This window comes from Neovison vison, chromosome 14 (genome assembly GCF_020171115.1).
Source record: "Neovison vison isolate M4711 chromosome 14, ASM_NN_V1, whole genome shotgun sequence".
Classification (NCBI taxonomy): domain Eukaryota; kingdom Metazoa; phylum Chordata; class Mammalia; order Carnivora; family Mustelidae; genus Neogale; species Neogale vison.
In genome coordinates, this window is record NC_058104.1 from 5809656 (window position 1) to 5833759 (window position 24104).

Genomic DNA, 24104 nt, shown 5'->3' on the forward strand with positions numbered 1-24104 from the left:
GGCCTCCTTGAACTTTACTCACCTCTGAACTCACCTCTGAAATGGGATAACAGCTGTGAGGATTAGATGAGACCTGCCCGGCGCCCGGCACACTGTAGAGGCTAGATGTGGAGCATCTTTGGGTACCATGAAGACCTTGTGAAGGGTCCAAAGTCCATAGAGCATCCTTAGAGTAGGGTGGACCTGTTCAGTGGGGGCAGAGAGAATCCACAAGCAGATTCCCTGCTGAGCACAGAGCTGGAGGCAGGGCTCAACCCCGGAGATCTCGACCTAGGCCAAACGAAGAGTCACCAGCTCAATGGACTGAGCCACCCACGTGCCTGAGGATGGCCCTTCTGAAGCTCTGGGAGAGGGTGGGCAGGTGTGGGGGACCCTGGCCAGGACTCCTGGGGTCAAGCTTGATGCGTGTGGCATATCTCCAGGTGTGTTTCACCTGTGTCCTCAGTGGCCAGGGCTTCCCTTTACTTGTCCCCCACACCTGGGGGACAAGTGGCCCTGGTGTCCTGTATTTATAGCTCACCTTCTCTGCCAATGAGAACCTGGCTGCCATTATCCTAATGTTTCTGTTTATTTTCTCCCTCCCCTGATGCACCCCTGTCTCCCATGGCCACCACCCTGCAGAGGTTTTTCTCCCCAGCTCAGCCACCTGGCCTCCGTTGGATCTCACCCCACATGGGCTTGGATGCCCTTCACTTCCCCTGCCTGGAGACGCTCTCCCCCTCCACTGAGCCCTCACTCCTGAGCATCCCCCAGGGAAGCCCTCTCCACCTGCCGCCTCTGGACCTCCACCCCTGCTCAGAGCCACGGTGTGGGTGTCCACTTTGCTCTGCCCCAGCGAATGGCTTTAGGACTCAGTTGTTCCAGAAGGGAAAGGAAAAGAGAAGGGGACAAAGGAAAAAGGAAGGGGTCTTCTCTGTTTCCTGCTTTATCTTGAGAACTTGTGCCAAGTATGCATTTATACCAACGCACTTCGATTTAACAAGATACCCTATCCTCACGCACCCCCCCCAGCACACCTGCTGGGAGAGCTGATGGGGGGGGGAGCAGAATGCTTGGGGGGGCACGGGGGTGGGGTTTAGGCTGCTGGGGAGGGCTGGAAAGGGCAGGGTGGGGAAGGGGGCGCCCTGGGGGAGAGGCAGACTGGCCAGGCGGCCTCCTATCCTCTTAGCTTCCTCCGCAGACAATAGGCTGCCTTCTGCGGCGGGAGATAAGGGCCAAGTCCGGCAGACGGATGGAATCCCGGCCTCCTGTTTGTGGCCAGTCGGGAGCAGGCTGCTTCCCTGGGGCTGCCCCCACTTCCCCCACCAGCCTGTGGGTTTCTGGTCCCCATCACTCTGAGCCTTTGAGAAAGGGAGGTGCTGAGGCCCTGCCTTGGCCCCAGGACCCAATCACTCAAGGATAATGTTTTATTTTAGTTTTAGTTAGGGTTTTTATTTTTTTGTTTTTTTTCTTTTTTTTTTTTTAAATTGAGGCTTCCAGTACCTGAAGTACACAGACGTTTACCACTCAAGACTCCGTGTGCGTTGTTGATACGAGGGTGTGGAACTCAAATGGGTTCCAGAGTGGTGTAGACGTGCTGAGAATCTCCTAAAACCACTGTGTGGTCAGAGCCTGCAGCGTCCTGGAACAGTGGCCTCGAAGACACTCCTTTATTGGGATTTTGTGTTGGTTTTACCAGTAACCCCAAGACTAGAACAGAGGCTAGTTCTTGGGTATGCTGCTGCCCTCCGCCCGCCACAAGCCCCCGCCAGACTGGGGAAGCTAAGGGGAGGGAAGGGGACTCTGCTGGCTCTTCCCACTTCCGACTTCCCACCTGGGGTGTGGAAAGCCCGGGACAGCGGAAGAGGAAGGGACAGAGGGGTCCCGCTCTGTTTCAGAAGCTAGGGCCGGAGGAGGGAAGCTGTGCAATATTACCACTGGTCATGACCCCAGGAGACTTGAGGTCCCCGGGGGCCTATGTGGCCCTGCTCTCGCTCCCCACTGCCAGCCCTGCTCATGGTGTCAGTTCTGTCCCCAAAACAGAAACTGCTTTCTGGGCACATCCTCTGGGTTTTGCTTGGCTGGCCCTTGAGGCCCTCAGAATTGGGGCCTCTACCCCAGGTGTGGAGAGTCCCCCTCCTGCGGGCTGCATTTCTTTCCCCAGCCTCGGCCCCAGGCTGGCTTCTCCTCACCATCTTCCTACAGGTGACAACGGGAGCAGAGCACACTCCCGCTCAGCCCCCCCATGGCTCCCCAGCGCTCTCAGGATAAACCCTGTGAGCACAGGCCTGCAGGTCTGGCCTCTGCAATTCTGTCTCCCTTCCTCCGCACCCCAGATCTAACCTAAGCTGGCCCCTCAACTCCTACTCCTCTGCTGACTCCAGATGATGCAACCCCTTTTCCAGAACATTCCCCCACCACCCTGTGGGGTCGGCAGCATTGCCTCCTTTTTACAAAACATGATCCCGCTCGGAGGCTGTCTGTGTACTGACCTCTGTGTCTTTGGGCTCCCTTTTTCACTCCAGTGGTGTGTGTTTCTGTCTCCTCCCAGAAGGGCGCTGTCTCGTTTACTGGGTGATGCAGTAAGTCACGAAGTCAGGTGCGGCCGCCATTCAGCTCCCGTCCCTGTGAACGAGACTCCTCCAGAGACCTCATTCCTACTCCATTCAAATTAGTATTTCCTTTGATCCTTTATTGTCTAGCCTACTTCGCACCGCGTTGTGTGCTTTTCTTTTTGACGGGTGAGTAATATTCCATTTATGGATGGCCCACATTCTGTTTGTCCAACATCCATCGACAGACCCTTGGGTCGCTCCCACCTTTTGGCCGCTCTCACCTTTTGGCCAGTGGGAGTCATGTGGCTGTGAATATGGCCCCACAAATACAGAGTCCCCCTTTCAATTCACTGGGTATAGACCCAGGGAGGAATTGTTGGATCACAAGGTCATTCTTTGGGGGCTGCTTTCAGAGAGGGGCACATTTCGCAACTTGGCCAAGAGAATTCAGGGAAGATGTCCTAGAGGGGTTGGGAAAGTGTTTCTCTCTCTCTCTTTCTCTTTTTAAGTAGGCTCCCTGCCCAACCTAGTGATTGAACTCACGACCCTGAGATGAAGAGTCACGTGCTCTAACAACACAATCAGCCAGAAGCCCCAGTATTTCTTCGATGTGCAAAGATAGCCCTCTGCAAAGAGCTGCTGGAACTGGGGAGTCTGGAGTCTGTGAACCTGGGTGGGAAATAATCATGTGCTGATGGTCACTAACTGAGTTTAGCATTTCCCTCCTTTATGTAAGTGAGCAACAAATCCACCCAGGGCGCAGGTCTTGGTCCCCAACAGTGTCACTCATGCCTTTAGCCCATGTTACTCTTCCTGGGGAAATTTCAGAATATCATTTAGACTCAAGTCATGGTAGTTCTTGAATCCACCATGAGATATTATTTTTTAGTGTATCATTAAGAAGCACACACATTAGCATATCACATTTAAACAATATGTTGACAACTTTAATGTAATTGATTTCCTTTGTAATTTTATGAATTTTACCTTCTGTGGTTTTTTGTTTGTTTGTTTTTAATTTATTTATTTGACAGAGATCACAAGCAGGCAGAGAAGCAGGCAGAGAGAGAGAGAGAGAGAGGAGAAAGCAGGCTCCCTGCTGAGCAATGAGCCTGAGGCGGGGCTTGATCCCAGGACACTAATGCTGGGATCATGACTGGAGTCGAACACAGAGGTTTTAACCCACTGAGCCATCCAGGCGCCCCTGACCTTATGTGTTTAAATCATGATGCCGAGAAGGAGTTTATCAGTTGTCAAAAACCTAGTCTAGATAATGTTAGGAAAATGATGTGATGTTTGGAGCCCTGGTAGCCATTTTTTTACTCTGAGGTGCTCAGCCTGATGGCAAAGCTGACTCAATAAGAATAGCAGAGGAGTGGGGGAAGTTCCAGGGTCCTTTTCCAGCTATTACCAGAATTAACCAACCCTGGAAACTCCCCTCTTTGGGACTTCTTGTCTCTTGCCATTAACTAATGGCTTCGTTGTTTAGTGAGCTAAGTCAGGGTTTTCTTTTTCTTTCTGTCTTTTCTTTCTTTTTTTTTAAAAAGATTTATTTATTTATTTATTTGACAGACAGAGATCACAAGTAGGCAGAGAGGCAGGCAGAGAGAGAGGGAGAAGCAGGATCCCTGCTGAGCAGAGAGCCCGATGCGGGGCTCGATCCCAGGACCCTGGGATCATGACCTGAGCCGAAGGCAGAGGCTTTAACCCACTGAGCCACCCAGGCGCTCCTCTTTTTTTTTTTTTTTTTAAAGATTTTATTTATTTGGGTACCTGGGTGGCTCAGTTGGCTAAGCAACTGCCTTTGGCTCAGCCCATGATCCTGCAGTCCCAGGATGGAGTCCACATTAGGCTCCCTACTCACCAGGGAGTTGGCTTCTCCCACTGACCTCTCTCCTCTTTTGCTTTCTCTCTCTCATTCTCTCTCTCTCAAATGAATAAATAAAATATATTTTTTAAAGATTTTATTTATTCATTTGAGTGAGAGAGACAGAGAAAGCACAAGCAGGGGGAGGAGCAGAGGGCGAGGGAAAAGCAGGCTCCCCGCTGAGCAGAGAGCCCAAGCCGGGTCTCAGTGCCAGGACCCTGAGATCATGACCTCAGTCGAAGGCAGTTACTCAACCTACGGAGCCACCCAGGCCTCCCTCTCTCTGTCAAATAAATAAATAAATAAATAAATAAATAAATAAAATCTTTAAAAAAATCACGAGAAGGGAAAATACACCTAGCAAATCCATGTGTAAGTGGACACACAGGGTTCAGACCCACGTTGCCCAGGGCAGGGCGAAGCAGGCAATGGCGGCACCTCTGGAGACCCATGGGGAGGGTGTGAGTGAGTGGAGAGGGACCAGGAAGGGAAGCAGGACGGGGTCGCAGAGGCCAGACCATCAGGGACCCTGACGTGCTGGGTGCTGGGCCCTGGGGAGCCATGGGAGAGGTTTAAGTGAGAGGGGACCCCATCACACTTGCCTTCTCAGAAGCCGCTTGGGCTGTCCTGGTCGACGCCTTGGGGGCAGCTGTACTAGGGAGACACGCTTGTGACCCTTGTCCCCCTGTGCCCCCGAGCATCAGGAGTTGATCAGAACAGCGCGCGCGGGCCTCGCTGAACCAGGGAAGACAGACGCCTTGTTCCTCGCAGCTGACCCGGATGGGCTGTGTTCAGGCCCCAGCAGCAGTGGATGGCCACCCCGTTTGGTAGAAGGCGCCGAGGCCAGAGACAGGCCCGTCCCACTGAGGTTTTACAGCGCGGGTGGGGGGGAGCCCTAAGGGGCGCAGGCCCTTCGGGACAGGGGTGGGGTGGTGGCCCGCGCTAGGAGACCAAGGCTCGCCACCAGCCAGGGGCCTCTCCACGGCCAAGGAATCCAGGCCCACTCCTGGCAAGGATGTCTTGGCAGGATCGAGGCTCTGCCCGGGGTGCTAATGCCCTCTTAATTAGCCAGTCTCTTGCCAGGCACCTGCCGCCGCAGCCTCACTCTGCAAAACACGCCTGGGCCTCAGGGCCAGAGCAGCATCTGCCCCCCTGGCAGGTGCGGCATCCTGGCACCCCCAAAACGGCACATCCCTCCTTAAAGCTGGACTAGGGCCTTTTCGTACTGTCCAGGCCTTGGTGGCCCTGTCTGTAACCGGAAGGCGCAACAGCCAGAGACTGGCAGGGGTGTTGGCCAGGACAGGGTGAGGGGGCGATGGCCTCCTTGTGCCCGCCTCGGCTCTGTCCCCACCATGCTGGGGGGCAGCCTGTGGCCCTGGATGGCACAGGGGTCCTGGAATCCTGCCCTGGAGGGACGCTCCCTCCCCCCTGCAAGGTGCCCTGGAGGGATGCAGGCCGTACCAGGCTGCCTCGAGGGGCCCCCTTCCACAGCAGAACAACGGAAGCCATTCACAGGCTCCGGCCTCCAGGCAGGTCATTTATGGAGGGCTGAGCCGGGGACATCTGGACGTCTGTGACGTGGACAGCGCTTCTGGCCCCTCACCACCCCGGCCACACTCCCCTCCTTCTGAGGGACGGGAAGCCCAGTCCCCATCACACAGCTCTGAGGATGCTGGCTCAGAGCTCCCAGGACAGCCTCATGCCCTGCCCTTTTGCAGACGACAAACCTAAGCTTCAAGGGGGCTGTGATGAGCCAGCGGAGCCCCAAGCCCCGGGCTCTGGGTGATAGTCAAAGAGAAGCTTTGGGTGGGGGATGGGTTGGGGGTGGCGTGAGGTCTCCAGGGACTCCCTGGGTGTGGCGTGAGGCTGCCAAGCTGGGTGTGAAGGGGGAGCCCCGGGGGGAGAGGTGTGAGGAGGCTGAGGGCTGGGAGGCTGGGGAGGCTGTAGTGCCTGGAAGGAAGGGGTGTGACCCCTGCTCAAGGCAAGAGGGGGAGCAGCCCCCCCGGGAGGGAGTACCCGGGAGTTTGGGTCCTCATACTATCACACCTCGTGGCGTGATTTGGTTGTGTTCTTTTTTCTCCCCAAAAGTGATGGGTTTTTAAAATTGGGGTAAAATTTACATAACATACAACTTACTGTTTTAAAGTATATACTTCTAGGGCGCCCGGGTTGTTCAGTCGGTTAAGCCTCCTGCTTCGGCTCAGGTGATGATCTCAGAGTCCTGGGATCGAGTCCCGTATCGGGATCCCTGCTCAGTGGGGAGTCCGCTTCTCCCTCTCCCTCTGCCTCTGCCTGCTGCTCCCCCTTGCTGTGGTGGCTCTCTCTGTCAAAAAAAAAAAAAAAAAAATTAAAAAAATATATACATCTGGGGCACCTGGGTGGCTCAGTGGGTTAAAGCCTCTGTCTTCAGCTCAGGTTATGATCCCAGGATCCTGGGATCCAGCCCCGAGTCGGGCTCTCTGCTCAGCAGGGAGTCTGCTTCCTCCTCTCTCTCTGCCTGCCTCTCCTCCTACTTGTGATCTCTGTCTGTCAAATAAATAAATAAAATCTTAAAAAAAAAATATATATATATATATATATATATATATATATACTCATACTTCTGTAGTATTAACTACATGCATCAGCACCTCCAGAGCATTTCTCTCACCCCAGAAGGAACCCTGCACCCATCAGGCAGTTCCTCCCCTTCCCCCAGCAACCACCCATCTGCCTTCTGTAGGGTGTGTCCCTTCATCTCATCTGGGAAACAGGGAAGACTCCCAGCGCATCAGAAGTTAAAGCAGATCACGTTCTCAGCACAATGCCTGGAGATTTTATGAGAATGAACGCCTGCCTCCCCAACCAGACAGACCCTGTGCCCCACAAGGGCAGAGCCCAGCGAGAGGGTCCCCAGGAGCCGGTCAAGCTAGCACCCAGCTCTCAGGCTGGGGAAGATTCCTGCCTTGAGGACCCCTGGGGGCCTGGGGTGTAGGAGGCGCTGGATAGCCCGGCTCAGCTCAGGAAGGGGTAGAGGTGAGCCCACGACCGGTCCAGGCAGTCATGACCCCTGACCGAGCTGGGAGCGTCAGCCGTGTAGGAATTTCATGACTCTGCACATGCCCTAGTGTAAAGAGGTGGTATAGACAGCCCTGGAGACTAGGAGGGGGGCTCCTTGGGAAGGGTCACCAAGGGATGGAAGCAAGATGCAGAGAAAGAAGCTGAAGCCAAGACAAATATGTAAACAAGGCCCTCAGAAATAAAGCTATGCATTTCCGTATCTAATAACTATCACTATCTTCTATTCATCAATCTGTGATCTATCAACCTACTATCTATCTACCTTTGCATCTGTTTATCTACCTATCCATCTATCATCCATCTTTCTATCTACCTATCATTTATCAATCTATCCATCCACCATCCATCCATCCCCTATCATCTATCCCTCCAACCATCTATCTTCCCATCTATCATCTATCAATCTATTTATTCATCCATCCAACATCTATCTACCTATCTATCCATCTTCTTTCCCCTACCTATCATCTATCCATCTGTCTATCCACCCAACCACCCACCATCCATCATCTATCAACCTACCATCCATCTATTCATCCATCCATCCATTCATCATCTATCAACCTACCATCCATCCATCCATCCATCCATCCATCCATTCATCATCGTCAACCTACCATCCATCCATCCATCCATCCGTCCATCCATCCATCCATCCATCCATCCACTTATCCATCTAGCAACCTACAGTCCATTCATCCTACCATCCATCCATCCATCCATTCATCATCGTCAACCTACCATCCATCCATCCATCCATCCGTCCATCCATCCATCCATCCATCCATCCACTTATCCATCTAGCAACCTAGTCCATTCATCCATCCATTCATCATCTATCATCCTATCATCCATCTATCCATCTATCCATGTTTCCACTCATCTATCCATCTATCTATCAACCTACTAACCGTCCATCCATCCATCCATCCCTCCATTCATCATTCATCAACCTACCATCCATCTATCCAACCATCCGTCCGTCCATCCATCCATCCATCCAACTATCCAACCATCCATCATCTCTCCACCTCTGTCTGCCTAATACATTTCCGAATCATCATAAAGAGGTCGGTGTGGTGGGCAGTGGTCGGAACACCGGGAGGGCAGCCCTCTCACACAGAGCTATGGCACAGGTGAAAAGAGGGCTTTACAACGTCTCCCAGGTTTTATTATTGTCATGAAAAATAACACATACGTAAAAAACACTGAAGCATAGCGCACCCGCCTGTGCTCTCCCCGCCAGCGCAGAGATCACATTCCATCTATTCCCCCCCGCCTCAACACACAACATTTTCTTGGAGGGGGGGCTGGGTATTTTATTTTTTATTTTTATTCTTGGTAGGTTTTTCCAAAACCTTTTATTATGGAAATGTCCACAAATAGTTATTAAAGTAGAGACGATCATGCAGGGAGCCCTACGTATCCGCCACCCTGTCTGGAATATTGTAAGGCAAACTCCAGGCGTTCCTGCCGTTCCAAGTGCAGGACTTTTGGGAGGGAAGGTGAAGACATTTGGTTGCTGTTTCTAATAGGATGTTGTGCTGAGATTACGTCTCCCTCGGCATTTTTCTGAGAAACTCTGCAGGTGTCATTACTTCCATCTGACAGGCAAGGAAACAGAGGCACCAGAGGGAAGTAATTCATGGAAGGTGGCAAGTATGCATCAGAGCCAGGACGCGAGGGACGTCAGGGTCTACTCCTTGACTTTTGTGCCAGGTGCACCTTGGGATCTCGTCTCAGGAACCCCTGCTCGCCGGGGGTGGGCTCAGGGATTCCCCCCCAAGGCTGCTCGGCTGGGGGAGAAGGGGTCTGGGTCTCCGTGGGTCAAGGTCCTCACCTGGGGAACTGGGTTTGGGGCCATCTGAGCAGCCCTTCCCAGTGGCCTCATTTCCCTCCCCCTATCAGGCACATGCCACAAGGTGGCCTGCCCAGGAGCCACTCAGGTCTGGTTCCCGCCATGTCCTCCTTCCAGGGCAGCTCAGGTGGCACCTGGGCTCCCATGGGGCCCGGGGACACAGTGACCGTGTTCCTGTCCTTCCCCAGCGGGACCTGAGGCAGGGTCTGCCGACAGCACCGTGTGACTGTGCTGGACACAGAGGTGCCCAGTGTAACCGAAACATGGGCCGGGAGAAGGCCAGTGGAGGGCACACGACATGGGGACAGAGCAGCAGGTGACTTTTGAAATGCTCTTTTGCTCAACTTGCCTGAGATTTTGTGCCTGTATTGGCTTCCCAGTAATAATTGATTATAATAATAAATATATATATATTTTAAAGATTTTATTTATTTATTTGACAGACAGAGATCATAAGTAGGCAGAGAGGCAGGCAGAGAGAGACAGAGGAGGAAGCAGGCTCCCCGCAGAGCGGAGAGCCGGATGTGGGGCTCGATCCCAGGACCCTGGGATCATGACCTGAGCCGAAGGCAGAGGCTTAAACCACTGAGCCACCCAGGTGCCCCTGTAATAAATATCTTTTAAAGCCAAGAAGCTTTTGGGTGCCTAGCTGGCTCCGTCACAGAGGTATGTGACTCTCGATCTCAGGGTGGTGAGTTCAAGCCTCACGTTGGGTGTTGAGATTACTTATTAAAAAAAAAAAAAAAAAAAAGAGAGGCTTCCCTCTTACCCCATCTAAGGCTCTATGGTCAGGAGATCCAGACATGTGGTCGTTTGGCAACTCCATAGGACACCCTCACTCCTGGCAGCTTCAATGGGCCAGGGCTTCCTCACTTCCAAATCTCCAAGCAAGCTAGTGCACGGCACATACATACCACCCGCCTTGGCACTGGACAGAGCATGGAGTGAGCTCCGCATTACCAGAGGCATTCAAGGCAAGACTGGACAACCTTCATTTCCTTACACGGTACACAGGGCATGGTTGGGCAAGGAGATGCACAAAAACATGCCGGTGTGTGGTTGAGGACTACACTGTTGGGAGGGGGGCCTGGCCAAAGCAAGGCATCCACCGCAACAATCCAAATGTCCATCCATACGGCGCCGGGTAAACAAACACGGCCCACAGTGCTGTGGAATGTTCTAGAACAGGGAAGAAGAACAAGGAAGCCGCTTTTGTACTGGAGCTCAAACGGCATTAAGATAACCAAGTAAGAGGCGGCTGGCTGGCTCATTCTGGAGAGCACGCGTCTCTTGATCCCTGGGTCATGAGTTTGAGTCCCATGGTGGGTGTCTTAAAAAAAAGAAAAAGAATAAAAAGATACATCAAGTGATAGAAGAATAGCAAATAATGGAGAGAAGAATACAAAGGCGGTTGCTCACCTTAGTGTGAAGACAGGGACACATAAGTGACAAATTGAACTGCCGATGAGGACAAGGGCCACTTTAAGTTTTTGATTATTTGAGTCATGGAACCTATCGTCTATTCAGGGGGGAAAAAAAGCAACTTAAATACTAGTAATTTAGTTCCACATCCATAGAAATTCACCTCAGTGCTTCCTATACTGACCCCAGTGACCCCAGAAACCTGCAGGCTCGATTTTGTTCACTGGGGCTGTCCTTGTCCTGTGCGCAGGTCCCGGGGGGGCCTTTCTCTTCCTCCTACCTCTGCCCTTTGCAACATTCAATTTTAATTTATCCAATAAATAGGCACAAGGCTTTGAGTTCTGATGGATCCTAAAGGCTTCCCACGACTCTGCCTTCGCTTCACTGCAGGACTAGGGTCCTGGGGATTCCTGGGGACTCTGGGGGCCAGAGAAGATCCGTCTGTGTCCCCAGGATCCTCCTGTCCATGTTGTTAGTGAACAATAAAACAGCGATGTTTGCTGCACACTGACCACATGCCAGGCACTGTCTCCTAGGTGCCTGATGAGCCACCAACGTTAGCTTCTACTGTCCTTCTGGGCATTTCTGCTGGGGTAGGTGCTGTCACCATGACCCCTTCAGAGAGGACAAAGCCGAGAGCCAGAGATGTGCATTTGAACCCCCAGACTGCTGCAAACCCATCTGGACTCTGGACTTCCCAGTCTTTCTTTCTTTCTTTTTTTTTTTTTAAAGATTTTATTTATTTATTTGTCAGAGAGAGAGAGAGAGAGCACGCGTGAGCACAGGCAGACAGAGTGGCAGGCAGAGACAGAGAGAGAAGCAGGCTCAAGGAGCCAGATGTGGGACTTGATCCCAGGATGCTGGGATCATGACCTGAGCGGAAGGCAGACGCTTAACCAACTTAAGCCACCCAGGCTTCCCGACTTGCCAGTCTTTCTAGACTGGCATCGCCTGGGAAGGAGTGGACCCTCCCCCACCTCTGATCTGACTGAGGGGCAGGAGCCCTTCCTGGTCTCCAGGCTGTAGAGCTGTAGGAGGGGCCTTTTGGCCAGAGCAGGGGCAGGGAACTGCAGACCAGAGGGAGGGGCCACCCATTCCTGATCCCAATAGGCAAGTCTCAGCATCCTCCAGTCCCCCTGCCAGCACCAAGCTGGGCACCACACAGCCTTCTGGAAACGCCTACAACTATTCATCCGCCTTTCCTTTGAGCCTTGGAGGAGGTTGGCCAGAGGTCTGGGGTCTTTCTAATTAGATGCACGGCTTCTAGGGGACTGGAAGGGCTCCTGAGGGTGGACAGGGACAGTGTCTGAGCTCCATGCCCCCAGGGACACTGAGACCCTCCTGAGATGGGGGATTTGTATCTCTTCTACAACAATGGAAACTCAGAGAGTTTAGGCAACTTACCTGAAGTCACAGAGCCAGGGAGATCCTGGGTTTCAAGCCTAAGGGATAACCTCAAAATGAGAAATTTTTGATGTTCCGGCTCTTGAGGCATGGGTTTCGTGGGGCAGGAGGATATGGCCACTGCCTGCCTGGGGTTCTAGGCCCTGCCAGGAAACACATTTGAGCCACAACGGTGAGAAGGTGATGCCATCTTGCCCTGGAAGATTTAAAAAAAAAAAAAAAAAAAAAAAAAAAAATCCCTGGAGGTGCTTGCCTGGGGGCAGACACAGCCCAGACCAATCAGCTGGGGAGCCAGTTCAGGGCTCTATGCCTTTGCCCCGAGACCTTGTGGGCAGCTTGTGGTCATGCTGGCATTCCATGAGCTTGCTTGGCATGTGGGGAATGTCCCAGCAAAAGTCCTGGCCTTAGAAAAGGGAAGTGTTCCTAGAAGGGGGAGGACGTGGCAGGGTGGCAGTGAATGCCTGCAGGGAGTGTCCCCTTCGAGGGAGAATGGTACAGAGTTGGGGTCCTGAAGGAGGAGGGCTTCGACCAGTTCAGCCACCTAGAAAGTGGGAGCCTGAGGGTATACATTGAAGGGCACACTGGTCCTGGAGCCCCCAGCCCGCCCACGCCCTTCAGACTGTGGGGCCAGGAGTGGGTCCCACCTCTGAGCAGCCCACCCCACCGCCAGAACCCTGAGACTTCTGCAACCCCAGAATGGGAACAGCAGTCACTTGTCTCTGCCACTACCTTGAAGAACTATTTTGGGCCAGCATGGCGGAGTGCTTGGTCTGAGGGCAGGGTCTGGGTGGCCTGCAGGGAAGTGTCTTACAAGGCCTAAGTTGGGTGAGTTGGGGTCTGTGGGCCCTTCCCCCAGCTCCTGTCCCGCCCTACCCCTCTTTGGCTCACCCGCCCCTGCGCCGGGGGTGAGTGCACCCTCCCTCCTTTAAAGCTCTGCTTCTAAGGCCACCTCCTCCGAGCAGCCTCCGGTCCGCCCCCACCCAGTACAGATATGTTCTGCGGTCTCTGCGGTCTCTGTCACAACCTCAAACCCTTCCTCCCCGCTAGGCTTAGAACGGGGAGGACTCCGACCGGTCCCGAGCTCCGGGTGGGTCCTCAGGCTGCGGCGCTGAGGGGGTGGGACCCTGGCACTGGGGGGCGCGAGCTGGGGGCGCTTCAGAGGGCGGCCGTGCAGAACCGGGGGAACGCGGAGAGCCCAGCAGCCATCCGCGCCCCTTGAGTCCCCGCGCCGCGCGCTCCCTGAGCCCCCTCCCCTGCCGAGCCCCGGGGCGGGGCGGGGGCGGGGCCCCGCGACGCTGACGTCACCGCGCCTAGAAAGGGGCCCGCGCGCCGCGGGCAGGCTTTGTGGAGCGCTGCGGAGGGTGCGAGCCGGGCGGCGGTCTCGAACAAAGGAGCAGGGCGCCGCCGCGGGGACCCGCCACCGACCTCCCGGGCCGCGCCGGGGCCCTCCCGCTCGCCGTCACCATGACCGCCAACGGCACTGCTGAGGCCGTGCAGATCCAGTTCGGCCTCATCAACTGCGGCAACAAGTACCTGACGGCAGAGGCGTTCGGGTTCAAGGTGAACGCGTCGGCCAGCAGCCTGAAGAAGAAGCAGATCTGGACGCTGGAGCAGCCGCCCGACGAGGCGGGCAGCGCGGCTGTGTGCCTGCGCAGCCACCTGGGCCGCTACCTGGCGGCGGACAAGGACGGCAATGTGACCTGCGAGCGCGAAGTGCCCGGCCCCGACTGCCGCTTTCTCATCGTGGCGCACGACGACGGCCGCTGGTCCCTGCAATCCGAGGTGCACCGGCGCTACTTCGGCGGCACCGAGGACCGCCTGTCGTGCTTCGCGCAGACCGTGTCGCCGGCTGAGAAGTGGAGCGTGCACATCGCCATGCACCCGCAGGTCAACATCTACAGCCTGACCCGCAAGCGCTACGCGCACCTGAGCGCGCGGCCGGCGGACGAGATCGCCGTGGACCGCGACGTGCCCTGGGGCGTCGACTCGCTCATCACGCTGGCCTTCCAGGACCAGCGCTACAGCGTGCAAACCGCTGACCACCGCTTCCTGCGCCACGATGGGCGCCTAGTGGCGCGCCCCGAGCCCGCCACTGGCTACACGCTAGAGTTCCGTTCCGGCAAGGTGGCCTTCCGCGACTGCGAGGGCCGCTACCTGGCGCCGTCGGGCCCCAGCGGCACGCTCAAGGCGGGCAAGGCCACCAAGGTGGGCAAGGACGAGCTCTTCGCCCTGGAGCAGAGCTGCGCTCAGGTCGTGCTGCAGGCGGCCAACGAGAGGAACGTGTCCACGCGCCAGGGTGAGTGGGGACGCCGCCCCCCTCCTCTCCCGGTCTGTGCACAAAGCGCACCCCACCCCCGTACCTCCCGCCTCCCGCCCTTTCTCACCCGCGGCGCTGCTACAGTCCCTAGCGACGCCGGGTGCGCCCTCGCTAGGCTCGCTGGCCACCCCGCCTTGTCTCGGGACGTGTGCTTGGGCCCGGAGGAGGGGGCGAGGGGTGGGGCCATGCCCATCCTTGGGCGCCGGGGCACCCTCCTAGCCGGCGTTGGGGTTTCGGCTCCCTGGGTCCCCGCGTAGGCGCCGCCCTATGTGCCACCCACCGAACCCCCGCCTGGGACTCCCCTTGCGCGCGGGTTCCGCGGATCGCCGGGCCCAGCCCTCCTGGGTTGGGGAGAACGCCCCTCCCCCCTTTCCTTGTGCCCCTCCCTAATCAGCCGGCCTGTAGCTCACGGGCGGAGTCGAGGGTCGCTCCGCGCGCGGGGCTCACCCCCACCCCCCACGAACCTCCGGGCGCTTGCGGGTTGGGGGAGCCTTTGATCTCCGTAGGGTGCGCTTCCACCTTCCAGCCCTCCGGGCCTTTCTGTACCTCCACTTACAGCCTCGAGGGGTCGGCCTCTGCTGGGGGACTGCGTCCCGAGAGTCTGCCCTTCCCCCCCAGCCCCTCCTCCCGCTCCTGCCCCGCGCTCGAGGCCGCGGCCTTTGTGAGCATGGGGGCGGGCTCCTCCAGAGGGCCCTCCCTCGCCCCCTTTGTCCTGCTCGGTCTCTGCAGATGGGAAAACCAGATGCGGAGGGGCGGGGGAAGGGATCGGTTTTCTGCGGGTCCCCCCTCCTGAGGACCCCCCGCGCCGTCTCCGGCCTAGTGCCCCGGTCCGGAGCTTTCCCTGGAGGTGGCCTCCCTCCTCGCGCCCCGGTCCTGGGACGGCGTGGCGCGGATGGCGCCCTGCCAGGCACCCCGCCCTGCGCCCGCACGTCTCGCTCGGGTCTGTTGCGCTCTGCCCTGCGGGCGTTGGGAGGGTGGACTGAGCCTGAGCCCCGAGACCCTAGCCCAGCTCCCTCGGGAAGCCCCTTCCCTCGAGTGAACCCAACCCCAAGTGTCCCGTCCGGAACAATTGACTGCAACTCGCTTGGTTCTTTCCCGGACCTCCCGCTGGCCTGGCCATTTCCTACCGGCCTGCGCGCCAGAAGTGAGCCCCTCTCTTTCCCTTCTTAGATTTTCCCCCTGGGCGGATTCTCTTCCTTCTGGCGCCCTCGTTCCTCCTTTGGCAAGGAAGCCAGTTCGTTCTTTGCAGCCGGAGGCCCCACTGGAGAGACCTGTGGGGGTCCTGCTCTGCTGAATGGGAAGTTGGGCCCCAGCCTCTGGAGATGGCTGGATGGGAGCCCAATCAGTGTCCTTCTCCCGGTGGAGTGGACTTCCCTGCCTTCATCCTGAAGGCCACCCTCCTGACTGTGGGCGGGGTCTTGTGGAGCTGGGGCTTACAGCCCCCTGGCACTGGGGTCGGGTCTGATGGGGTAATGGCTGTTTTGTGCCTCAGTTTGCTGATTGATTTGGGCAGTATTGTCTCCGTTGGATGAGCCTGTTTGCCTCAGAGAGGTGAAGCCATTTGCTCAAGGTCACACAGCAAGTGAGCAACACGAAGAACTGGGTCTGTTTGATTACAGAATAGGCTCTTTTCTGACACCCCCCCACCACCACCTGGCCTCCCAGCCTCCAGGGCACAGTGGCCTCCCCCCTCCCCCCACAGTGTAGGTGGGGCAGGACTCCTCACCTGTTCAGCAAAACTTGAGCCCCTCCTACCAGGTGAGACATGGTCATTGGTGAACGAATGAGTATATGTACCTGGACCCTTCCCTTTTGAAGCTGATGTTCTTCCTGGGACATGATCAGCATCCCAGAGGTGTCACGCAGAGGCCTAGGTGTCCATCAAGATCTCAGATTAGACTTCAGGGTGGGGGAGACACTTCCGAAGAGGACCCTGGAGCTGACCTGAAGGATGAATACAAGGTGGCATGTATCAGTCATGTGGAACAGGGTTGCAGGCAAAAAAGACACAGCTTGTGTAAAGGCCCTGAGGCAGGGAGGAGCAGAAAGCCCATTATGGCTGAGTAAGAGCCTGTGAGGTTGGTAGGTGGGACTGGAACCGCCGGTGGGGCCACAGGACCCACGGTAGGCACTCACCCCTGAAGGGAGGCCGCGTCCCTGCTGGGCTGCACCCAGTGCCTTCCTTGGGGAAGACGAGGAGGAGCGGGTGGACCTGGCCCTGAGGGTCAGGGATCTCATGACTTCCTCTTGAGGGGAAGAGCAGAGCGAGTCTGGGCAGATGCCCTCTCCTCTTTATTAGCCCTTGCTGGAAGTGTCACTGTGTGATTCAGGCTGATGGGGCAGGGGGAGTCCGAAATTGGGCCTTCTAGAAGTGTTGGCTCATCTCTGAGTTTAAAGGTACGAAGAACTGGGGGAGTCGTCTTTGGGGGCTGAGATTGGGACTCTTTGGGCCGTGGATCTAGGGATCCTCCTCTTGTTCTCATGTTAACTGACCCCAAGGCTTCCCGGTGGGATGGAAGGAGACCTAGGCTGCTGTGTGGTTGGGGGCGTGTCTCAGAGGCCATTTTGGACAGGCCTGCGTGGCAGAGGAGGCGGTGTCTGTATTTCTGACACATGTTGGGAAAAGCCAGCCAGGGAGGAGGAGGCTCCTGGGCTTAGCTGGCGGGGGGATGTGAATCATGCCCACAGGCTTGCACAGGCCTGCCTGGTGGAGGTGCGGTGCTCCCTGCTGACACTGCAGCTTGCTCTCTGGCCTCAGTTTCCCCATCTATAAAGGGCTGGCGTGGGCTCATTCTCTGAGCCAGGGTTTGTTTCTGGGAAGGGGGTCATCTCAGCCACCAGGGAGTGGGGTCCCGGTGTCCGGGGACTGATGTGATAGGTGGGTGGAATCCGTCCATCCCAGGGCCTCAGAAATGGTGTAGCTGTGACCACGTCACGGGTGAGGGCCCTGGCTTGGGCAGGGATGAAGGATGGCAGGGTGGCTGGGTGAATGGCACTTCCCAGCCACGTGGGGTGTCTTTCGCCCCCAGTACTCCTTGGAAGTCTTACCCACCCTGGACGTCAGGCCCACATTTCCCACTTGGTCTCAGCCTCCTTGCCCTGGGGGTCCATGCTCGGGTTGCGCACTGTCCCAGCCACTCAGAGGCACTCAGAGGCCAGGCTTGGCTGGTCGCCTGAGAAAAGGGCTGGTCAGGCTGGGCTTTGCAGGATGTGTAAGAGCTCTCCCTAAGAGCCAGGGCATTTGAGGTCATTCTTGTGCAAGGTTGGTGGATGGATCTGAGGTGGTCACGTAGTAGAAAGAGGGCAGGGGGAGGGGAGGCCACAGAAGCTTCCAGGCTCCTTCCCCTAAACTGAATGGGGTGGTGGGGGTTGCCTCTTTTGGACCAGCCAGGGTAATTTGGGAACTGCCAAGGCTGAGGGGGATGGAATGTCCTCTCTGAGCCACCATAGGGAATAGCTCAGAGGCTTGGGACAGGAAAAGCCATGAAGCAGAGGGACAGGCAGGGCGGGGGATGTGGTGGGGGGAGGCAGGAGATGAGCTTCTCCCAGCCCCGCATCTGCCTCTCCGGGGCTCCTACGGGCCTGTGACTCAGTGCTGCTGCTGCAGCTGATGAAAAGAAAAATCCCAAAGAAAACCCTGTTCCCATAGTAACCCAGCTCTAATTAGAGACTCCAAGGCCAAGTGGGGCCTTTCCCGTCTGGGCAGGGCCTTGGAGCCAGGAAGGGCCCTGCAGGATGTTGGGAAGAGGAGACACCCCCCTCTCCCACCCCCGCTGCCGTACTCCTTCCTGTTGGGGTCCGAAGACCTGGTGTCACCTTGATACTAGGGCCCTGAATCCTTCCACCCTCCTGGCAGAGTGGAGAGACCCTTTTGATAGACAGGGATACAGGCTGAGTGAGGGGAAGGCACTTTGGGCGCCCACTTTGGGCAGCACCCTGGCTGGCCCAGGTCGTTCCATCAGACCGTGTCCAGGACTGGATACGGGCAGCGCATGGGGTCTGGTCTGAGCAGCCCAGCGGATGGCCTCGGCTGTGTGGCCCTTGGGTGGGGCCTCCCTTTGTTTTAATGTGGGAAGAGCAGGTCAGTATGGATTTTTTGGAGCACAGGGCTGCCCCTGGCTAAGTCTCCCTGAGAAGGAGCCTCCTGGCTTCCTGCGTAACCTCTGACTAGAGGTTGGACTTCTAATCCAGGTCCCTTTCCTCCTGCCTCTTTTGCCCTGTTTTCTAGAGATCCCCTTCTGTCCTGTCTGCTGCTGGAGTACGCCCGAGGAGGCCTTTCCTGTGTCTCTCCCCTCCTTCTGGTCAGCCAGTACACCCCACATTGGGCAGGTGGTACCAGGGGCTGGGGTGGGCTGGCTTATAGAGTGGGGCATGTCCACCAGCTTTTGGGGGACTCTGGCCTCACGTTCTGCTCCCCAGAGTGGCCTTAGGATAGTCCTATTCTTTTTTTTTAAAGATTTTATTTATTTGACAGAGCGAGACCACAAGTAGGCAGAGAGGCAGGCAGAGAGAGAGAGGAGGAAGAAGGCTCCCCGCCAAGCAGAGAGCCCAATGTGGGACTCGATCCCAGGACCCTGAGATCATGACCTGAGCTGAAGGCAGAGGCTTAACCCACTGAGCCACCCAGGCACCCAGGATGGTCCTATTTATTCTTGGTGGCTCAGCTACCCAGGGGGCCGAGTCCCTGTTGACCTTCATCGTCTCTGGGGGTGTGATGGTGGGTCTGGGTCACCGCCTGCCTCCTAGCAGTCAGCAGATCCTTGAGATCAGGGCTAAGAGGGCCCAGCAGGCCTGGAGGCTTGAGCCCAAGGGGTTTTGAGAGGAGCTGTTCAGGACCCTGGGTCTGCCAGTCCATAGAGAGAACACGGAGGTGGAGGCCGCAGTTTGCCCACTTCCCCTCCTAAGGCTTACCAGCACTTACCAGTTTCTCTCTGGGTGACCTTGGGCAAGGACATAGCACCTCTGGCTCATTCTCCTTGAATTGGAGGTGAAGGTCTCCACCCCCTGGTGCTGATGGGGGTTAAGACAGGCTCATACCCTTCAGATCCTCCGCTTGGTGGTGGAGAACTACATGTGGGTTCTGGGCAGGGAACCCAGATGGAGGCTCATCTGAAGGGCCGCCTGCCACCTCCCACTGTGATCCCATCTTCCTAAAGGTGTCCAGACACAAATGGTGACCCACTTTCGAGCCCCGAGACTGGATGGCCAGCAGAGTGGGCGGACGTCCCTGCTGTTGTGGTTCTTAGAACCCAGGCGTTTGGGGAATGTGAATTTGTTCTGCTGGAACCAAATAGCCTATTTCCAGGTTGTTAGCTGGAAGAGGTTAACTACACAGGTGGGGCCCCAGAGTTCAGCCCCTGGGCAGCAGCACATGGGAGCACGGAAGCCCCCTCTGTCACATCAGGTGATTTAGGGACAGGGAAATGTGTGTGAGCAGTGTTGCCTAGATCATTTGCAAATCGAGATCTGTGGCACGTGTGCCCTCGAGGTAGTGAAAATACGTGTGTCTGCACCGGGGAAAAGGCGAGGAGGGTGTGTTCACCTCCTATTTGCAGTGTGTTCTGGGGGTGCGGGTGTGGTGGGCATGGGGGTATGTGTGACTCCCCTGCCCCCGAGAGAGAGCAGAGAATCTCAAGCAGACTCCAAGTTCAATGTGGAGCCCCGGGACTTGATCTCCTGACTCTTGAGATTATGATCTGAGCCAAAATCAAGAGTCTGGCGCTTAAACTGCTGAGCCACCCCGGTGCCCCCGTGTGACTCCCTTTTTATGCATTTATGAGTTTTATAAATTTTCTGAAACGAGTGTGTGGTATTACGTTTCATTCCTAACTTTTACACACATATGGGAGCAGGAAGGATATAATCTATCGATTTCCCCCAAATGCGGTATTCTGCCGTCTAGCTCCATCTGTCCCTGTAGTCACTGTTTTTTTTTTTTTTAATTTTTTAAAAATTTATTTAACAGATAGAGATCACAAGTAGGCGGAGAGGCAGGCAGAGAGAGGGGGGGAAGCAGGCTCCCTGCTCAGCAGAGAGCCCGATGCAGGGCTCGATCCCAGGACTCTGGGACCATGACCTGAGCTGAAGGTAGAGGCTTAACCCACTGAGCCACCCAGGCGCCCCTTGATTGTATTTAAAGCAAATCCCTGACATCAAGGCATTTCATCGTGAGATATTTGTGGGTATCTGAAAGATTAAGGCCATTTTCTTACATAACTAGTATATGATTAACAATAATTAATCCTGGGCCACATTAAGATTCTCCCGATTGGTTCTAGAAAGTCTTTGCGCAGACGGTTTGTTCTAAGGTGTTCTAGCATCGGAGAAAATGATGCTGAGGGCAGGCGGAGTCGGCCGCCTGGGGTCTCGGGTCTTGGCCCCTGATGTGGAGGCCGAGGTGATGTGTGAGGGCAGGGCTGTGGTTCGGGGTGAGGGGGGGTCTCCGTGCCAGTCGGAAGTTCTCCCCGCAGGTATGGACCTGTCAGCCAATCAGGATGAGGAGACCGACCAAGAGACCTTCCAGCTGGAGATTGACCGTGACACCAAAAAGTGCGCCTTCCGCACCCACACGGGCAAGTACTGGACGCTGACGGCCACTGGGGGCGTGCAGTCCACAGCCTCCACCAAGTGAGTGTCCCACCACGCCCAGGCTGGCCCTTCCCGGGGGTCGGGGGACCGGGGGCGGCCCCGCCTGACCCTTCCCGCCACCCCCAGGAACGCCAGCTGCTATTTTGACATCGAGTGGCGTGATCGGCGGATCACACTGCGTGCGTCCAATGGCAAGTTTGTGACGGCCAAGAAGAACGGGCAGCTGGCTGCCTCGGTGGAGACAGCAGGTAGCCACCTGTGGGTGCATCCCCGTCCCAGGTTCTCTGGGGGTTCTGCCCACCTCATGACGGCTCACCAAACCGCCCCTTCCCCATGCCCCCGCCATCCCAGGGCTGACATGCTGGGCGACCCCAGACTCCCTGCTCTCCCTCTCTGAGCCGCGCCACGATCATCCCACTCACCGCCCTTCCCCTTTCTTGGGACAGGGGACTCGGAGCTCTTCCTCATGAAGCTCATCAACCGTCCCATCATTGTGTTCCGTGGGGAGCATGGCTTCATTGGCTGCCGCAAGGTCACGGGCACCCTGGATGCCAACCGCTCCAGCTATGATGTCTTCCAGCTGGAGTTCAGTGACGGTGCCTACAACATCAAAGGTGGGTTCTGAGGGGTGGTAGCTCCAGGGGGGGCGCAGGGGCCCGCGTGACCACACAGGGATTGAAGCGCCCTTGTCCCACATTGGGGCTCAGCCTGGCCACCCTGTGACTTGGCTCTGGGGACAAACATCCTGTGGCCAACAGGCCCCTTCTCCTCTTCTCTTGTGTAGGAGAGAGGACCCACAAGCTAGGCAAGGGCGAGGAGAGCAGAGAGGGAAACAGGGTTCTGGGAACGGTGGACAGGGAAGGGGTCCCACACACCTGAGTTATGGGACTTAAAGTCCTGGCAGGGGGAAAGGGCTCAGACCTCCATCCAGCAGGGATGGGAGGCATGGGTGGGCATCACACAGAATGCACCCCAACTCCAGAGGCCCATGATGGCAGGGTGGGGAGCTGGCCAAGGGTGAGACCTGATGGGTCTCGCTCCCCCAGACTCCACAGGCAAGTACTGGACAGTGGGCAGTGACTCGTCGGTCACCAGCAGCAGCGACACCCCCGTGGACTTCTTCTTTGAATTCTGTGACTACAACAAGGTGGCCATCAAGGCGGGCGGGCGCTACCTGAAGGGGGACCACGCGGGGGTCCTGAAGGCCTGCGCTGAGACCATCGAGCCAGCCACCCTCTGGGAGTACTAGCCCGCCACCCAGCGTCCCGTCCCTGCCCTGCCCAGACCCTTCTGCTAATAACTCTCTTCTCCAGGCGGGCTCTGGCGTGGTGGCGAGCCCCTTGCCTTTCAAACTGGAAACCCAGAGAAAACGGTGCCCCCCCCACCTGTTGCCCCGTGCCTGGTCCTTGGAGGGATCTCAGACCCCTCTGTCCTCTCTTCTCTGCTGTGGGCGAGGCTGGCAGCCCTTTCTTCTGACCTCAGATGACTCTGAGCCTTACTTCCCCAAAGTGGCCGAGGAGAGTGGGGGAGCTAGGAGGCCTTCCCGGGCCCCTGGGCCTGCTGGGGTAACTGGAATTTCCTGCCCCCCTCCCAAGAGCCTCTGCCCGCCCCACTTCCCCGGAACTGGGTGCCTGCCCCCAGCCTATCACCCCGCCCCCGCCCCGCGCACCACCCCTGCGTCAGGGGAAGGCCGCAGGAAGGGGAGGGGTGACACTGGCATGTACCAGCTGCTCGCCCCTCTGCACCCAGTGGGCCTGCCCACCGCACACCCCGTCCTGGCCTGACTGGAAGCAGAAAATGACCAAATCAGTATTTTTTTTTTTTTTTTAAACAAGGCATTATTGCTGGAGGTATGCAGGCCAGCCTGGTGGCAGCCCCGAGTGATCTTCAAGGGGGTCTTGTGGGGGAATCTTGAAACCGCATCTCTGGGCATCGGTGCCCTCCTTGTATGCTAGCTGTGGGGGCGCACGGTGCTTTCCTGAATCTAGTACCTGTCCCCACCTCCTCGGGGGCCCTTGCCGGTCCCCTTCCTCCTGCCTGCCCAGGCTTGTGTCCCCATCTGGTTGGTGCTGAGCCCCTCACCGCCTCAGCCAGAGCCCCCGGTGTGATCGGTGCTCCCTGTCCGACTGGACTCCTCGGGTCTCGGGGTGGGATGAAGCCGGGCATCGCCCTCCACCGGGGGCCCCACGGGGAGGCTCCAGGCCCCTGGCTCCCAGCCCTGCCCCTGCCAACCCTGCCCCCCTCGACCAGTTCATCTCTGCCATGCATCTCACTCTGGGTGTCTTGGTCTTTTATTTTTTGTAAGTGTCATTTGTATAACTAAATGCCCATGATAGTAGCTTCAGACTGGAAAAGCAAAATAAAATAATGCAAGTGTGCAGCCCTCGGCTGGCCTGTGTATGTCTTGGGGATGCAGGGGGGTGGGCCGAGGGTCCTGTGGATGCTCTGAGCTGCGGGGACATCTCTAGGAGTGGAGGAGGCCTCTGCTAGGGGTGGACTCTGACCCCAGAGACCAGCCTGGGGCTGCCAGTGTCCCAAGGGCATAGCGGGATCTCCTGGGTAGGGAGGTTGCTGAATCTGGTTCCACAACTTCCCTTCTCCAGTATCTATCTGGAGGCCTGGAAACAGGCATGTACTTGGGCTGGGCCCGTGCACTGCATGATTGTGTGCATAGGAGGTAGGAGCGAAGTAGCAGGATGGCACAGATCCAGCTTCCTCCTCCTGCCTCCACGGATGCACCTTGATGGGGCCCTCTTCACCCACTGCAAGAGACCCCAAGCACACCCCCAAACACGAGGCTCCGGTTCCCCAGGGGCTGGGATTGCGTGGTCCAAGGAATCCCCTGAGGACGGGCACAGAGAAGGGTGCAGATCCTGGGAGGGGTCTGCTGGATGGGCTAAGCTCCTTCAAAGCAGGACCCCTGGCCTCAGCCCTGGGAGCTGGGGGGCCCGTCTCCATCTGGCAGACCTCCATGTGGCCAGCCCTCCAGGGACTGCAGGATCTCATTAAGCCAGAGCTGCTGGAGGGGTAGCGCTCTTCCGCCTTATAGAGGAG

General features: G+C 56.9%; 1 protein-coding gene and 1 long non-coding RNA gene across 2 annotated transcripts; one reads left to right on the plus strand and one right to left on the minus strand.

Annotated features, from left to right (window-relative positions):
• Positions 1-10060: 10060 nt before the first annotated feature.
• LOC122895266 lies at positions 10061-21550 on the minus strand. The gene is made up of 5 exons (XR_006382180.1): positions 21473-21550; positions 16260-16406; positions 12146-12341; positions 10739-10838; positions 10061-10649 (listed from the first exon to the last, which is right to left on the minus strand). It is a non-coding gene; the product is annotated as an uncharacterized LOC122895266 (long non-coding RNA).
• Positions 13488-23430, plus strand: FSCN1 (fascin actin-bundling protein 1). The gene is made up of 5 exons (XM_044232546.1): positions 13488-14441; positions 20933-21089; positions 21177-21298; positions 21497-21664; positions 22097-23430. Exons 1-5 carry the CDS (start codon positions 13610-13612, stop codon positions 22297-22299), a joined length of 1482 nt encoding a protein of 493 aa, XP_044088481.1. The 5' UTR covers positions 13488-13609; the 3' UTR covers positions 22300-23430.
• Positions 23431-24104: the final 674 nt, after the last annotated feature.

Bases quoted from the DNA above. Each gene is read 5' to 3' on its own strand.
- FSCN1 (XM_044232546.1), top strand. From the start codon at position 13,610: ATGACCGCCAACGGCACTGCTGAGGCCGTGCAGATCCAGTTCGGCCTC. The intron at 14,442-20,932 runs GTGAGTGGGGAC...TTCTCCCCGCAG, and splicing joins GAACGTGTCCACGCGCCAGG to GTATGGACCTGTCAGCCAAT. The intron at 21,299-21,496 runs GTAGCCACCTGT...TTCTTGGGACAG, and splicing joins TGCCTCGGTGGAGACAGCAG to GGGACTCGGAGCTCTTCCTC.